This window comes from Panthera onca, chromosome D3 (assembly GCF_046562875.1).
Source record: "Panthera onca isolate mPanOnc1 chromosome D3, mPanOnc1 haplotype 2, whole genome shotgun sequence".
NCBI classification, from domain to species: Eukaryota; Metazoa; Chordata; class Mammalia; order Carnivora; family Felidae; genus Panthera; species Panthera onca.
Genome location: NC_138350.1, coordinates 80,121,059 through 80,138,287, shown reverse-complemented (window position 1 = coordinate 80,138,287; position 17,229 = coordinate 80,121,059). Strand labels below are relative to the sequence as shown.

At 38.0% G+C, this 17,229-nt stretch overlaps 1 protein-coding gene across 1 annotated transcript in view; it reads left to right on the top strand.

Moving 5' to 3' along the window:
- VPS4B (vacuolar protein sorting 4 homolog B) overlaps positions 1-14,568 on the top strand; it is a 33,432-nt gene extending 18,864 nt beyond the window's left edge. Inside the window, exons 5-11 of the mRNA XM_060614029.3 lie at positions 1-120; positions 3,235-3,391; positions 3,837-3,985; positions 4,477-4,558; positions 6,570-6,789; positions 9,665-9,805; positions 11,264-14,568. Of these exons, the coding sequence (XP_060470012.2) occupies positions 1-120; positions 3,235-3,391; positions 3,837-3,985; positions 4,477-4,558; positions 6,570-6,789; positions 9,665-9,805; positions 11,264-11,365 (971 nt within the window). The 3' untranslated portion in view covers positions 11,366-14,568. The remainder of the gene's footprint in view (positions 121-3,234; positions 3,392-3,836; positions 3,986-4,476; positions 4,559-6,569; positions 6,790-9,664; positions 9,806-11,263) is intronic.
- Positions 14,569-17,229: the final 2,661 nt, after the last annotated feature.

Genomic DNA, 17,229 nt, shown 5'->3' with positions numbered 1-17,229 from the left:
GTGCCATTGTTATAGAGCGACCAAATGTGAAATGGAGCGACGTTGCTGGTCTTGAAGGAGCCAAAGAGGCACTGAAAGAGGCTGTGATCTTGCCTATTAAATTTCCTCATCTTTTTACAGGTGAGATGAATGTTAAATATTTTTTTGGTCATTGTTTAAAAAGTCATTGATGACTGAAGTAGAGTGTTGTGAATTTTTGTATTATAAGGTAACAGCTTACATCAGTTCTGTTATGAGGTGGTGATACACCTTTACACAAAGGTATTTATTTCATACGCATATTTGTAATATGTACATATATAGATATATAGCCACACAATGTAAATGTCAACCAGTAGGGTGATCACCGACATGCAGTGGAGTGCTGTGTGCTCACTAAAATATAGGGCACATTTACAGATCTACATTATTAACATGAAGGCATGCCCACGTGTATGATAAAGGTCAAATCCCATGTTATAAACGTGTGTGGTATGTCTCTATATTTGTTAAATAAATGTGTGTGCGGGGAAGTAAAAGTAGACCGACCAAAATGTTAAGGCTATGCCTGGGTGATAAGATTAGGGGTGATTTTTACTTCTTTGAACTTTCATCTGAAGTTTTTGCAGTGGCCATGCACTAGTTTTATGAGAGTTCTTCCATTTCTTGAAAAGAGGAATAGGAATTATTTACCATTTTCAGATGAAGTACCTACCTCTAGGGACAGCTGCTTCTCACTGTGACAGAATATTGCTAAGCCAGCCGTCTGGGTGTCGTTGAAGTTACAGCTCCAGCAGTAGGTGATTTGTGCTGCACCTTTCCTTCATTTCGTCCTGTGTATGACCGAGAGCCTGCCTGTGTTTGTGCTGTGGCTGTACCCACAGTGTCACAGTGAAACAGGGCTTCCCTTTTAGAAGCAAGCTGGTTTATGTAGAGAGCGGATCTGTGCTGTTGGCCTCAAGCTGAACACTTCCAGAAGGTACTGTCGTATAGAGTAGTGATGGGCAGAGAACCCGTGGGCCCCCAGTGGTCCACCTAGCAAGGTATGACTTACAACCTAACTTCAGAAATAGGAAATTAACAGTGTCAAAGTGACATCGTGGGGGTGCCTGGGTGACTCAGTCTGTTAAGTGTCAGACTTCAGCTCGGGTCATGATCTCACGGTTTGTGGGTTTGAGCCCCGCGGCGGGCTCTGTGCTGACAGCTCGGAGCCTGGAGCCTGCTTCGGGTTCTGTGTCTCCCTCTCGCACTCTGTCTCCCTCTCAAAAATAAACATTAAAAAAAATTTTTTTTAATTAAAAGTTGACATCATGATTCTATAAAGGCACAAAAGTATGGTTGAGATCATTTTATATTACTTACATCACTGTTTTGCAAACACGTCATTTATGTATCTTCTTTATGATTGTTTCCATATATGTGTACCATTATTATTTTTTTAAATTTTTCTTTAAATCACTCATTTATAGAGCAAATTTGTATAGCCTAAATATACAGAGACCAGCAGGAACCTGTAAGTGTTCAGCTTCATAAGTTATCAGAAAGTAAGTATATCTATGTAATCATCATCACACAGATCAAGAAATAATACCAATAACCCAGAAGTCTCCCTCTGCCAAATCTTTCCTCTGCAAAGGTAATCACTCTCTTGACTCCTCTAACACCGTAGATTGTTTTGTCTGTATTTGAACTTTTAAGTCATCTTATTTTTATGTACTATCTTCATTTAAAAAAATTTTTTTAACGTTTATTCACCTTTGAGAGAGAGAGAGAGACAGAGCATGAATGGGGAAGGGTCACGGAGAGAGGGAGACACAGAATCCGAAGCAGGTTCCAGGCCCCAAGCTGTCAGCACAGAGCTTGACATGGGGCTCGAACCCATGAACCGTGAGATCATGACCTGAGCCAAAGTCTGCAACGTAACTGACTGAGCCACCCAGGCGCCCCTATATTAACTTCATTTTAAAAGATTGCTTTGTGCCTGCTATAAATGGAAAAAAATTAATAATTTTCTAATATTTAAAAATTATTTAAATACAAAGTATTTGTGTGCTGCATAGAAAGCACTTCATATGCCACTAATTATATGTACCACATTTAAGGGAACACTGACTTACAATTGTAGACATTTAAAATAGGAAGATAGAATTCAAGTCAAAGATGAGGCTTATGTAACAATACTCAGATTTGCCATTAGTAATCTGCATGTCATTCTTTTATTTTTATTCTTTTTTTATTTTCTTAAGTTTATATATTTATTTTGAGAGACAGAGTGCATGCAAGCAGGTGAGGGTCAGAGAGAGAGGGAGAGAGAGTCCCCAGCAGGCTCCACATATAGAGCCAGACACAGAGCTGGATCTCATGAACCGTGAGATCATGACCTGAGCAGAAATCAAGCCTCCACGATGCCTAACCCACTGAGCCACCCGAGGCACCCCACATGCCATTCTCCTATGGATACCATGTACCCATCCAGTTTGCACCTAGAAGTTTTTTAAGTGTATAGTTAATATTTTTTTGCCAGATGTAACTCAGCCTGTTTTATTTTAGGCAGTGTTATGATTTCTCATTAGGAAAATCGAAATACAGAGTTGATTTGCTCACTTGTTATATTTTGGCAAAACTAGGATTTCAGGTAGAGTCCCCTTATCGTTACCCAACCACTTGAACAAGAATACAAGAATAGGCTCTCTGTAATAGTAACCTTTGCCTCCTTGTGGAATCAGGAACTGAATAGAACTTTGCGAGGGGTCACCCAAACTGTGTTAGTTTCATCCCCCCAAGCGTCAAATATTTAAAAGAAAATGTTTCCAGCTGCCCTTGCCCTACGGATATAGTTTGTCCTACAGTGTTCTGGTATTAAGGATCATACACAGTAGACCATCAGGTAGTACGTTTTAGCTGAACGAGTCTGCCTTTACTAGATTGCAAGATCCTCTTGTATTCACAGTTCTCCGTCTGTACGTTGTGGTTTCAGTGCATAGTGGCTGAATGAATGAGTGAGCAAGCAGTTGAGCTTCCTATTAGAAGGATTATATATCTATGTAAACCCATTGGACAAAGTGGTCTCTAGAAAAAGCAAATATAATACTTCTAAGACATACTTACCTTAGATTGATTTATTTAAAAAAAAAAAATTACTGTTAGCTGCAGAGTGAAAACTTCTCCACAGTATTCTTCAGTATGGGTGATGTCTCTAGTAACTGAAATTAACAGTCTTAGGTTCTCATGTTATTTTTCTCATGCGAATTTTAGGCAAGAGAACACCTTGGAGGGGAATTCTGTTATTTGGCCCACCGGGAACAGGAAAGTCCTATTTAGCCAAAGCTGTGGCAACAGAAGCAAACAACTCAACGTTTTTTTCAATATCTTCCTCTGACCTTGTCTCTAAGTGGCTGGGAGAAAGTGAAAAGTAAGTAGTAAGTTGTTGTTTTGGTGGGGTTTTTTTTTTTGTTTGTTTTTTTGGTTTTTTTGGCTTTTTAGTTTTTCTTTGCCAGGTAGTCACTATATCAGTATATAAAGGAAGAGGCTTCCTACATCATGAATAGACATTCAGAGAAGTGTCTGAATATGAAATAAGTATTCATTTCGTTGTCAGATCAGTCCCTAGTTTGACATTTATTTCATAGGAAAAAGGTAGCATATGTATAGTTATATATAGCATAGTTTAGTAAATCATAAAGTGAATCATCCAGTTGTAGTATTCTTATTTTCTAGACCAAAACATAGTTGGTTGGACCTTTTAATCTGTAGAGTTCTTATAATACTGTATATGTGTTGTGTTTTTTTTTTTTTTTCATTAAGTCCTTTGTCATTTACTATTCTTTTAAGAAGCTGAAAGCTTTTCTTATTTTTAGGCTAGTTAAGAACTTATTTCAGCTTGCCAGAGAGAGTAAACCTTCCATCATCTTCATCGATGAAATTGATTCTCTGTGTGGCTCAAGAAGCGAAAACGAAAGTGAAGCTGCCCGTAGAATTAAGACGGAGTTCTTAGTTCAAATGCAAGGTAGGCTGACTGGCTTTTCGCATAGTTTCTGTTATTGTATCACCATTATCATCACAATAATGAAACAGTGAAATTCTAGCTGAATTTCTTCATTTTAGCAGACCACATGTTTGATTATGCCAAGCTTCATTCCGGTCGTCCTCCATGGTGTAATCATCTTGCAGTACTCTGGCAGAAACAGGAAGATTTGCATATTCACTTACATCATACCAGGAACAGTATCAGCAAAAGGAATTTGTAGACTTCAAATGAAATCTTTCAAGAAATATTTTGAAAAGAATATTAATAGTATTTGCCCACAGTCTAGCAGATTTGATTCTTGGGAATATTTGCATTGTATTTTAATAATGTGATATTTGATTTTTCAAAGAGACTCTCTCAAGATGGGGCACTATAACATTAAAACCCCACATTCTTAACAGAACGTATAGGCAATGTTTAAAGAACACTAAAACGGAAAATTATTTAAAATATTACTTATTTTGGTGCAGGCGTTGGTGTAGACAATGATGGAATTTTGGTTCTGGGAGCTACAAATATCCCCTGGGTTCTGGATTCTGCCATTAGAAGAAGGTATGAAAATATAGTGAAGATCTTATTTCTAACTACAGATGTAACAAGTCAGTAGCAATTCCCTTTTGTCTAGTGAAGAGGCATTCTGAAAACTTTTCAGAATTTTTTTTAAATTTTTTTTCACATTTATTTTTGAGACAGAGAGAGACAGAGCATGAACGGGGGAGAGTCAGAGAGAGAGAGGGAGATACAGAATCTGAAACAGGCTCCAGGCTCTGAGCTGTCAGCACAGAGCCCGACACTGGGCTTGAACTCACGAACCGCGAGATCATGACCTGAGCCGAAGTCAGACGCTTAACCGACTGAGCCACCCAGGCGCCCCTAGAATTTTTTTGATGTGCCCTAGTCCTGCTGACCCCCAGTGTCGGAGGAAGAGAGGCAGGCGTTTGTTTGCTTGCTATATTAAAGTTACAAGATATCCACTTACGAATCTTTCACATTGGAACATATATTACCTAATGCTTAACTTGTAATTCAGACTATGCTTAGTGGGCACTGATGCTTCTAAAATTTACAAATATAGCTTGATATTTCAATGGAAAACTTTCACATAAAATTTTAGCAAAATGACAGTTACATAGGTTAAAGTATGATAGATAACCAAGATATATTTTCATAAAAAAATTTACGTTTATGGGGCACCTGGGTGGTTTAGTTGGTTGAGTGTCCGACTTCGGCTCAGGTCATGATCTTGCAGTATGTGGGTTCTCGAGCCCCGTGTCAGGCTCTGTGCCCAGAGCCTGGAGCCTGCTTTGGATACTGTGTCTCCCTCTCTCTCTCTGCCTCTCCCCTGCTCACGCTCTGTCTCTCTCTCAAAAATAAATAAACATTAAAAAGGAAGTAATTAAAATAAATTTGTCTATAATTTTTAAGTTGCATACGAAACTTGAGCTACAGGGAAGGTATATAGTCTTGTTACTTTTATTTATTTATTTATTTATTTTTTTATGTTTATTGAGAGACAGAGAGAAACAGAGCATGAGCATGGGAGGGGCACAGAGAGGAGGAGACGTAGAATCCGAAGCAGGCTCCAGGCTCAGCTGTCAGCACAGAGCCCGACGTGGGGCTCGAACTCACAAACCACAAGATCGTGACCTGAGCCGAAGTTGGACGCTTAACCGACTGAGCCACCCGGGTGCCTCTAGTCTCGTTACTTTTCACGCACATAGTTCCCTATTTCAGTCACTGAATTTTGCATGGTAAAAATTAGCATCAGTTCCTGCCGCTTTTACCCCATTCACTTGATGCTTTGCCAAGATGCTAGGTTACTGTCCAGTATCAAGAGAGGAAATCTGCCCGTTACTTTTGCAAACTGGTCTAGTTCTAAATGCATGTCTGTAGATAATGGAAACTTAAACTTCTTACTGCCACAGAGAGTTACCTAAAGGGAGAACAATCTTCACAGCCACTTAAATTGGCCTTTGTTACTTCCTATCTCCAAATGCTGTCTAAGAAGGCAAGCAAAATTATTCTTAATAAAACAGTGTTTATGAGATAGTATAACTATTTATTCTGAATGTACCTATTATGATAAAGTGGACATTTTGTGTCAACATATGCTTATTATATAAGATTTTGAGTAATTTTACTGTTTCGGATTTGGAGAATTATTTTGTCCTCTCTTATTTCATATGATGAACCATAATCCCTTGATCAGGAGTTCAGAGTATAAATCTATGGAGAGCTAATCTTGTGAGACATACCAGGTTGTGACCTCTAGACATACAAAGACTATGGCCAAAATAACCCAAAAATCATGTGAGAAAGATTAAATCACTCCAAACTGGTTCTCTGACTATGTTGGTTTTACTTGTTAGTTGTTAACATGTTCTGGATATTTTCCCACTGTTTAACCAAAATATATATCTTTAGCTCTGACACATAGAAATCAACCAGCTTAGCTTTGTATATATGAGACCATCTGAGTATCTTGTTTCTTCTTGAAAAATCTGAATTTTCAACTGAAATTAAATATATGTAGTAATATTCTTGGTATAATTTTTCTTTCAAGATTCGAGAAACGAATTTATATTCCGTTGCCTGAGGCCCATGCCCGAGCAGCAATGTTTAAATTGCACTTGGGGACCACTCAGAACAGTCTAACGGAAACAGACTTCCGAGAACTTGGGAAGAAAACCGATGGTTATTCGGGAGCAGACATAAGTATCATTGTGCGTGATGCGCTCATGCAGCCTGTTAGAAAAGTACAGTCAGCTACTCATTTTAAAAAGGTAAGGAACTTTGATCCACCCTTTCATAGGTTTTTAAAGTCAGGCCATCATTAATTTGTCTTCAGAGAATTTCAGGAAGGTTTCAGTTCTGTAAACTAAAGTGCGTTTATAGAATAGACATTTCCATTTCATTGCAAATAAGTTCTCCCACAAAGTTTATTAATAGCCTTAAAGTATTTTAAAATGTTACGTGCAGTGATTTTTTTAAGTACTTATTATTTTGATGTAAGTATAGAAAGTATGAGTACTTAAAAGTACATACTTTTAAGTATATAGTTACCTTTGATGTAACTAGAAGGAATATCTTTGAGCAGAACCTGGTGCATTTACACTTCATTAACAAAAACGGCCGCCTGGGTGGCTCTGTCAGTTGAGTGTTCAACTCTTGACTTCTGCTCAGGCTGTGGTCCCAGGGGTCGTGGCATCCAGCCCTGCGATGGGCTCTGCGCTGAGTGTGGAGCCTGCTTGAGATTCATTCTCTTGCTCTCTCGCTCTCGCTCTCTCTCCCCCCGCTTCTCTCTCCTCCTCTCTCCCTCCCTCTCTCCCTTCTCCTCTCCCTCCCCTTTCCCCCACTCCTCTCCCTTTCTCCCCCCCACTGTGCTCTCTGTCTCATAAAAAAAAAAAGGGGGTAAAAATAATAATGGCTGATACTAAATATTCCCATGCCTGGCGCTGTGTTCTATTCTTTATCTTACTGTTGCATTTGGTCCTCACAAAAACTCTGCAGGAGGTGCCTTTCGCCACCTGTTGATCATTAATCTGAGACGTAGGTGTTAACATGATAAAACTGGGGCTTGGACGCTGACCTGGTTTGCCGGGGTACAACCGGAGGGGTGCAGAGGTGTGATTTTTCTCTAGGTCACGTGTACTTCGGAATGTGAAGCCTTGCTTCCCATACACCATTCTGTCTGCATGAATGAGTTGAGCATATAGTGTTTTGTCCAACGACCATGGTCTTGGGACGTCCATTGTAAGTAACAGTGGAGTAGGTAATATGGACTAACCCTGTTCCTAAGGGCTGCAGTGTCCAATGTTACTCATGAACATTGATGTGAGAATCCTGAAAAACTATTAGTAAACCTAATCCAGCAATCTATGACAAGACTACTATATCATGAGTAAGTTACATACGTATGTCTGTTAACCCCACAATGAAATAAGATTTTAAGAAAAGGATGAACTGGAATTAAAACCTGAATTTAAAGCCTGAGTTCACAGTTTGCTTGTCACATCTCCTTGAGCACATTTTGTTACCCGTTTCAAGCTCATTTGTATCTTCTCTAAAGTGGAGATGACAACACTGCCTCGAAGTGCTCTGTGCGAGAGGAGTGAAGCAGCTCTCACACAGCATCTCTGTCCTGGTACCTGAGCAGCCCAGGAAACCGCTCTTTCCACTTCTTCAGCCATTTCATCACTGAGGGAAATACAGGAGGCTCAGGGTCAAGTTTAGTCTCAGCCACTGTTATTTTCTTTTAAATTCTCTTTGCCATTTAGAAACTATAGATTTTTAGGAATCCAGTCCTTTCTTACCCAGAAGTTTTCATTCCATTCTCTGTATTACTACCGGGACAGGCTACACGACCCGGAAGCCAGGTCCTTACTAGGAGGACAAAGGCAAAGCAGCCGAATCAGGGTTAACACCAGGCCTTCTCTGCATCACCAGCTATGGTAGAGCTCTCCGTGGCTGCATGCTTTACTCCCATTTTGAAGGATGATTATTTCAATCAAAAACAAGATTGCCTGTTTATTTTGTCAAATGTCTAAAGTACTGGTAAGTCAGGAAGCACCACAGTCAAAAACAAAAATCCCGGGGCGCCTGGGTGGCTCAGTCGGTTGAGCGTCCGACTTCGGCTCAGGTCACGATCTCACAGTGTGTGAATCCGAGCCCCACATCGGGCTCTGTGCTGATGGCTCAGAGCCTGGAGCCTGCTTCCGATTCTGTGTCTCCCTCTCTCTCTGCCCCTTCCCTGCTCATGCTCTGTCTCTCTCTGTCTCAAAAATAAATAAAAACATGAAGAAAAAAAATTCAAAACAAAACAAAAATCCCTTGTGCTCTCTTTGGCACCACATTTCCTACAAACAAAAATCCCCGCAGCTGAAAGGCTGGTGGGGAAAGACAGACAATAAAATAGACATAATAAGTGAAGTTAGAATGTTTATTTTTCTGCACCTACCCTAATCCTGGGATAATACTTAAGATTGATCATCAAATAAATAAGTGTGAAAGCAGCTCCCAACTGGTATAGATTTGTTGCCATCTAAAAAATACTTGCGTGTGACTCTGTCACAAAGGTTCTCTCTCTGGGTGTTATTAAAATTTTATTTTAAATTAGTTATGAATCACAAAATAGCACTGAAATTATACTTAGCATTTATTTTTGTGCTTATATTTAAAGAAGAAATTTTAAAAAAGACAAAGATTCGGTGATTTCACACTAATAAATCTAAATATCACAGAAACTTTCTCAGCTTTAGAAAATAGAGAAACTTAGGAGAATTATTGAGGATTACTTTTTTTTTGGTCTCTAAGAGCATTTAATAAGCATTAGAGAAGAAAAGAGAACTCTTAATCACGGGTACCTGTTTTGTTTTGTTTTTTAATTTTAATTCATTTTCTCCTTGTGATCATGTAAGTAATTTATGGTAGGAAATTTCAGACTATAGGAAAGCATCAAGAAAAAAATTAAAACTAAGCAAAACCTATCCCATCACCCAAAGACAGCTAGCTCCATTTTGTTGTATATTCTATTTATTTGTGGAAGTCAACATTTTAACAAAGTATAGAATGGTACACTTTCACATTTCCTGATAATGGCCTAAACCTTAATTTTGTTAATTTGTTCAAGTAAATATTTCAGATTACTATTTACTCCAGGTTCGCGGACCTTCACGAGCTGATCCTAACAAAATAGTAGATGATCTGCTAACACCGTGTTCTCCAGGTGACCCTGGTGCCATTGAAATGACATGGATGGACGTCCCTGGGGATAAACTTCTGGAGCCAGTTGTTTGCATGGTTTGACATTTTGTTTGCTTTTAACAAAAAACTTAAAACATAATTTGTAATTTGTGAGACAAAGGTAAACATTTTACGTAAAATTAGCTAGGAAATTGTTAGTGTGTGTAATACTAACTATTCAGTTAAAAAGTTGTAAAGATAATTAAACTTAAAATGTAACAAATAATTATCTTTAAAATATTTTCTTGGGCTTTAAGGAAAATTTAATTTTAAGTGAAAAAGCTATTTTTCAAAAACAGGTTTCTAAGTTTATAGGTCTTACAGCTGGGATACGATCACCAAAAGACTTATCTATAAATTATTGTCAAGACTTAATAAAAAGTGGAATTGTTGAAAATTTCTTTTCTGGGGATTCTAAGATTTTGTAAAATATCTGGAAACCCTAATGCATGTATCATAGTATTCGTGATGGTATTTTTGTTTTACTTCTTCAGGCTTCATAGGAAGTGTAAATATTATAGTGCTTGAAAAAAAAATCCTGAAACCAAGTTTTTATGATAAAAAATTAAAGTTCTGTAGTTTTTATTGGAGGAATTAAAATAATTTGTAAGACTTATTTTGTAACGTATAGGAAGCTTACTGTGATTGAAAAGCTACATTTACTGTTTTTATGTTTTCTTATTAGTGAATGTTCAGTTTTTTTTAAATCTTCTACTTCAGTTACGTATTTGCAAAGAGCTTTGTGTCAGAATTAACAGTAACTTCCAGAAAAAAAACTTACTTACATGGTATATACTCTATATCTATAGACGTACATGTACCTCTATAAGTACATAAGTATGTCTATGGATATATTTATGTGTTAACCATACTGCTTCTCTGAAAAGTTATTCAGTTGTTGCAGTCCTTGCTATATTATTTTTTAAAGATTTTGTTCTTTAGATCATTTTTCATATAAGAGACATAGCCTAGAACTTAATTTTTTAATGACTCCCTAATATTAGCATATTTTCTTACCATTTGATCATAATTTTGACTAATAGCTAAAAAATTCTGATAGTTGGTTTTAATTAAATGGTATTGTGTTTCACATAAGTGTAAGTGAATGATTTCTGTAAGTGAATGATTATGTTCCTTTTGAATTGCACTTGGTGAACTCTCTTGTTTAAGAAAGAAAAACAGGTAAGACTAGGAAAGAGATCAGGGACATATTCTGGAGGGCCTTATTCTGGAGAGCCTCAGGCTTATTAACAGGATTGTACTTCTGATGGGTAGTGGGGAGCCATTGAAAGTTGTGGTCAGAACAAGGCAACCATTTGAAAGCTGCTGTGCAAAAGAATAACATGATCAAAGATTTTCTCTAGAAGAATAAGAGAGTTTGTTGTGAATAACTTATGGCACACTGCAAATACTTAGATTTAACCTTAGATGGAAAGTCAGTAGTAATAATGATGACACAGTGGTTTTTAGTTGATTAAACCTATTACTAACACCTCCCTTCTTTTTCCCTGACAGTCGGATATGTTACGGTCACTGTCTAACACAAAGCCCACAGTCAATGAACATGACTTGTTGAAATTGAAGAAGTTTACGGAAGATTTTGGCCAAGAAGGCTAAACCAAAGATAACAAGGAGGACGTTTACCATGTGTGTTCTTTCCTTCGTAGGTACTTTTGCCTTTCTTAATGGCATTCAGATTGTTTCCAGTAAAACTCTTTTACCACAGGAAAATACAGATCTCACTCCAGAGTCCCTTTAATTTTATATGTACCTTTGCTCCATTACCAGTTAAATGCTCCTGTTAACAAAAATGATAAAATAATGGATTATAAAGAGATCGGTGATATATGAATGGCAAAAAATAGGAATTGCCCAGTTAAGAAGAGGATTAAAATTGATTGAGATACCAATATTTAGGATGGGTGGTCTTTACAAAGAGCATTTATTTTTTATTTCCTCTCTCTCTCTCTCTCTCTCTCTCTCTCTCTTTCTTTTTTTTTTTTTTTACCAGAATGTAATAGGGCTTATTTTATATTTTGAAAAAAAAAATTCTTAAGCATCATTTGCTTCAATGTAAAATTTATTTACTTTATTAAATGATAGAATCTTTATTCTCAGGGATGGGCAATACTAGCAAAGAGCACTGTGATTGGGCTTGAAAGATTTTGAATTGTGTTCTAGCCGGGTCTCATTGAGTTTTGATAGGCTGACATTTTTCTTTGTGTAGATTTCAGTAATTTCTTTAAAAACAATGGGCTTCTATATTTAATTAAATAATACCTTTCACTGTGCAGTCTCAAAAGAAAGACTTTCTAAATTAGGCATTGTCTTTATCTTGAAGAAGAAAATTGTCTATTTCAGTGTCTTTTTGTAGCAAGATTGACCAAAACGGATGGCAAATAAATACATACTTTTTAAATAACTCTGTCATGAAATGCTATAATGGGAACCTTTGCTAAAAGGAATGGCCTCCCTTTGAATTGTGGCAAGTTTCTTGTGGGTGTGTGTGTACATATATATGTAATTTTTTTTTTTTTAATATAGGCTACCAAGGGTTTTATCTTTTACCTTTTAAGTTCAGGGAATAGTTTGTCTTGGCCACACATATGTTATCAGTATAATGCTTGTGAAGCTTTAGAAATGAACTAATGTCTCATTAAATAATAAAATACAAACATGATACGTTATTTTAATATCTTCAAATAAATAATCTGAGGGTGTATGTTAGACACTTTAGCATCAACACTAAGTTGTGCCTTGTGCATTTGCATTGGCTATATATGCAAAAGGATTATTACATTAGCTGGAATGAGATAGGTTCCTTAATTACTGTAAAGTTCTACCTTGCAAATGCTATAGAGTAACTCGCATTTTAAAGTATATTTGCACATTTTACATATAATGCTTTCTGGTTGCCTTTCGGTTTTCTGTACAGATTGTTTTTGTTGATACTAAATGGAAATCATAGGCCTGAAATAAGCTGTTCTTAGTGAAGTAAATTGATATAACCTACTATTGGCTATATTCTGTGTATGCTTCTTTATTTTGGGATCTCCTGTATGGAAGAAAATAGTATCTGAATGGATTACGTACAAAGAAATCATTAGAAATCATTAAATAAGAATGTATCCCTGAAAACTCCATTCTTCGGCAACTTTTATGTGAGAGTTTGGAATTAATTTGGCAGACTAACGTAATTCTTTGTGGCTGCCTTGTAAGATAATTTATATTCTTTATCAGCCTTGGAATTATATAGTGTTGCTATTAATTATACTAAGAGAATTCACATAACTATGTTATTATAATTAATAGTTGAAATCCAGAATTTTTTGTAAATCTAGAATTTGTTTTGAGGAAGTATTTTAAATAATTTGATAAAATACATGACCCAATGGTATAGAAGTATAGTGTTGATGATAAATGGGTACTTTATCACACTTGATTCCCACATGGGCTTTGAGAACTGTATCTCAGTACCCATATCACTTGTGGCCATAGCTCCATTTTCTGCATTGCATCTTCTACATTTTTAACATTTCTGGTTCTAAACCTATTTCTGGAGTCATATAATTTTAGACTTATCCTAGAATGGTAGCACATAGGCCATTTCCCCTGAGTTCCTTGTGGACAGATTACTCAGGCTGTGTCTGAACCTTGACCATTATGAAATTTTGGGTAGATGGTTTCTGAGGCTACTTGAGTACCTCTATGAGCCACACCCTAGATGTTAAAGAACATTCTTTTTCGCAGCCTGAAAATTACAGGGGTCTTAGTAAAAAGAGTTTCAGTAGAAAAGTGACTTTTGAGTTCACTGTCATCTACATGCAGAAAAACAGAATGAGTATGTATATTTGATTATTAATATGAAGTCCCATTTACCTACTTGCATGGTTGAGAAATTGAGACACAGCTCCTTAACCTTGTAGCCATAAATGTTGCTCGACGCTGTTGCAAATGAAGCGACAGTGAATGCCCAGCATGGACACCGAATTTATCTCAACTTTATGAGCTCTCTTAGATGTCACGTCATCTCCTACCTCTGTACCTTCTTTATGTCAATTTTGTTACTCGCACATAGAGTCCTTTCTTCTTTGCTGGTCCAAATCCCATTATCTCTATTAAGACCTAGCTCATGACGTGTATAATCTCTTGAAGGAGCGTTCCTAAACTCACCCCATCCTACCTTTGGATTCCGTTAGTAATAAATTGCTACTCCTGTCTTAAAATCTTTATCCAAATTGCAAGCACATTCTATTAATCTTGTTTAGATCATTTACACTGTAAGCTCTTCAAAGCGATATTACATTTTCTCCTGCAGCTGGCACAGTGTGTGACCTCTCTTATTAGGTACTTGCTGAAGGCTCGAGAAATCAGGGTGTCAAGTCCTTATCTACTTCCTGGATTATCTGTGAGACTTTTTATAAAATAGAGAATTTGAAGTGGCTTTGTTCTTGCTGGTCTAGTGAAATGATAAATCTCAGTCTTGGTTACCAGGGACTGAAGGCCGAGGTTCGCCAGCGCTGGCTCGTGTCAGCTTACGAGGACCAGTGCACGTGTCTCCCCACCTGAGAGGTCTGGGAGCTCACGCCGGTACCTTGAAATCTGCCGTGGCAAGAGGTGTCACACCACAGAGGTCAAGTTTCCGTTCACGTGACGCCACACAAAACACAGCGTGTCCATAATTTAAATGGAAAAACTAATTTATTGCATTTGTAAAAATAACATACCGAAGTTACATGTGTAGAGTCCTAAAAAGCATGTGATAAAATCCAGTACCCACGTATGATTTGTTTTAAAAACGTCACACACTAGGAACAGAAGGGAGCTTCTTAGTTTAAGAAAGGGCATCTACCAAGAAGAAAAAAGCGCTATAGCAGGCACCATACTTAATTGTGAATTTTTGAAAACTTTACCCCCCAGAGATCAGGAAAAAGATACTGGAGCCTGCTATCACCACTTCTTTTCAACTTTGGACAGGAGAGTCTAAGTTTAGGGATTAAAAACAAAGACACAAAATTGTCCTTCGCAGGGGACATCATATATGTAGCACATCCAAATTAATATAAACTCCGAATTTGAATTTAACGAGATGATAGGATGCAGAGTTAATAAAATCATGGTATTTGAGCAACAATCAGGAACTGAAGTTAGGAAAATAGTACCAATTGTAATAGCATCAGAAAGCACCCACTGCCTCAAAATAAATCTGAAAGATGTGCAGACCTTCCCATAGAAAGCTAGGACACATTACAAACGGAAGCTCAAGAATTAACACCTGAGTCAGTGGAGAGATGGGTCCTGTCCGTGACTTGGAAGCCTGTGACCAAAATATCCATTCTAACCCAGTTGATACTGGACTTTAGTTAATCCCAAATCTGGATCTGGGTGATACATAGATCTGTCTGTATTTCTACGTATATATTATCTATCTCTCTAAAAAGTAGATCCTTGGTAAATTCATCGATGATTAAAAAATTTTGTAGTTTGAACCCATTTTTATAACAGTATAGTTCTCCTAGCTGTATCTGTCCATATAAACATTCATCCAGATATCTGTACGTACACAGAGAAACATAACGAATTATTTTCACCTTGTGTTCGTTATCTTATTTGTGGGTAGTGAGATTTTGGTTGATTTTTTAAATTTTCTCTACCTCTTTCATCTCCTATTTTCAGATGTCACCTTTTCAGTGAGGCAGTCCCTGCTCATCCTGTTGAAACTTGCAATCCCTCCTGACGCTCCTTATACCCATTCCCTGCCTTTATTTTCCTCTGTAGCACTTACCATGTAACATATTGTATAGTGTACTGTTTTCCTTATTTGTAATTTCTCCTACTAACATGTATGTTCTGTGAGAGCTGGGATTTTGTCTTTTTTTTTTTTTTCTTTGCTGTATTTCAATATCTGGAACAGTGCCTGGTGCCTGGTGGGTGGTCAATAAATATTTATTGAGCGAATGAATCTTTGGATTTTTTCTAAGTGTTACTACTTTACAGTGTTTATAATTTTGCCCCCCCCCCCCCATTTTCACCTTTAAAAAAAAATTAAGAATGAAAACAGATACATCAAGAAATTAACAGTGGCTAAATTTGGGTGGTAGAAATATGGATACTTGTTAGTTTTTTTCTTTGTTTCCATTTTTATTTAAATTTCCCAGGGCACCTAGGTGGCCCAGTCAAGAGTCCAACTTGATTTCGGCTCAGGTCATGATCTCCAGGTTCCTGAGAATCAGGTGCCGCTTGGGGCTTTACGCTGACAGCACGGAGCCTACTTGGGATTCTCTCTTTCTCTCTCTCTCAAAATAAATAAACATTTAAAAAAGAGTTTGGGGGCACCTGGGTGGCTCAGTCGGTTAAGCTTCCGACTTCGGCTCAGGTCATGATCTCATGGTCCATGAGTTCGAGCCCCGCGTCGGGCTCTATGCTGACAGCTCAGAGCCTGGAGCCTGCTTCAGATTCTATGTCTCCCTCTCTCTCTGACCCTCCCCCGTTCATGCTCTGTCTCTGTCTCAAAAATAAATAAAACATTAAAAAATTTTAAAAAAATAAAAAAAAGTTTTAGTTTCCCAAAATAAGTACAAGTTTTTAATTAAGAGTTTAGGTGGGGGTGGGGGGGGTGCCTCGATGGCTCGCTTGGTTAAGAGCCTGGAGCCTGCTTCGGATTCTGTGTCTCCCTCTCTCTCTGCCCCTTGCCCCACTCGTGCTCTTTCTCAAAAAATAAACTTAAAAAAACCAACAACAACAAGGTACCGTTAGGCTGACACCTGATCACAGGCATTTGTCTCCCCCTTGGGAACCCTATGAAACAACAGAACAGGTTTTAAGAAGAGAGAGGGAGAAAGAGAGAAACAGGACAACATACTCCTCAAACAAATGTACTTTGGAGGAGTGCTGTTCATCCAAACTGCCTTCCTGGTTTGGGGAATGCCCCTGGCCGCCTGCTGCAGAAACCACAGTGGGGACATCCTGTTTTTCTTCATCGTCTGGCAGGCATCACAGGGGCACCTGACTAGCCTTGGTTAACCAGGTGCCATCTAGGTCCATCCGTCTGGAGCACCACAAAGATGGCAGGATGTTAAAAGCAGGACTGTAGCAGCATCAATATCATCCAACCCAATGAGAACCTGGTACCTGTGGTGAAACAGCTAATTACCTTACGGCTGCATGGAGGAAGTCCCCAGTGAGGACAAGACATTGGGGAACCACTTCATAGCTGCTGTAGAACAGAATGAAGGCACGAGAACTCGAAGGGCTGCTAGTTGAGGTCAAGGCCAGGAGAGCAGCCCAAGGATCTTCTGAGACTAGGACTACAAACATATCCTGCATCCACAGTACTAAAATAATCAAGTGAAACTTAATAGTTGATCCTGCAGGTTACCTTACCAAGTGATACCAGTTGAATTCAGATTCAACAAGTTTGGGTTTGGGGTTGGTAGTGGGGGGAGGTTATGTGAAGGTAAGGAAATTTGGGAGGGAAGGAG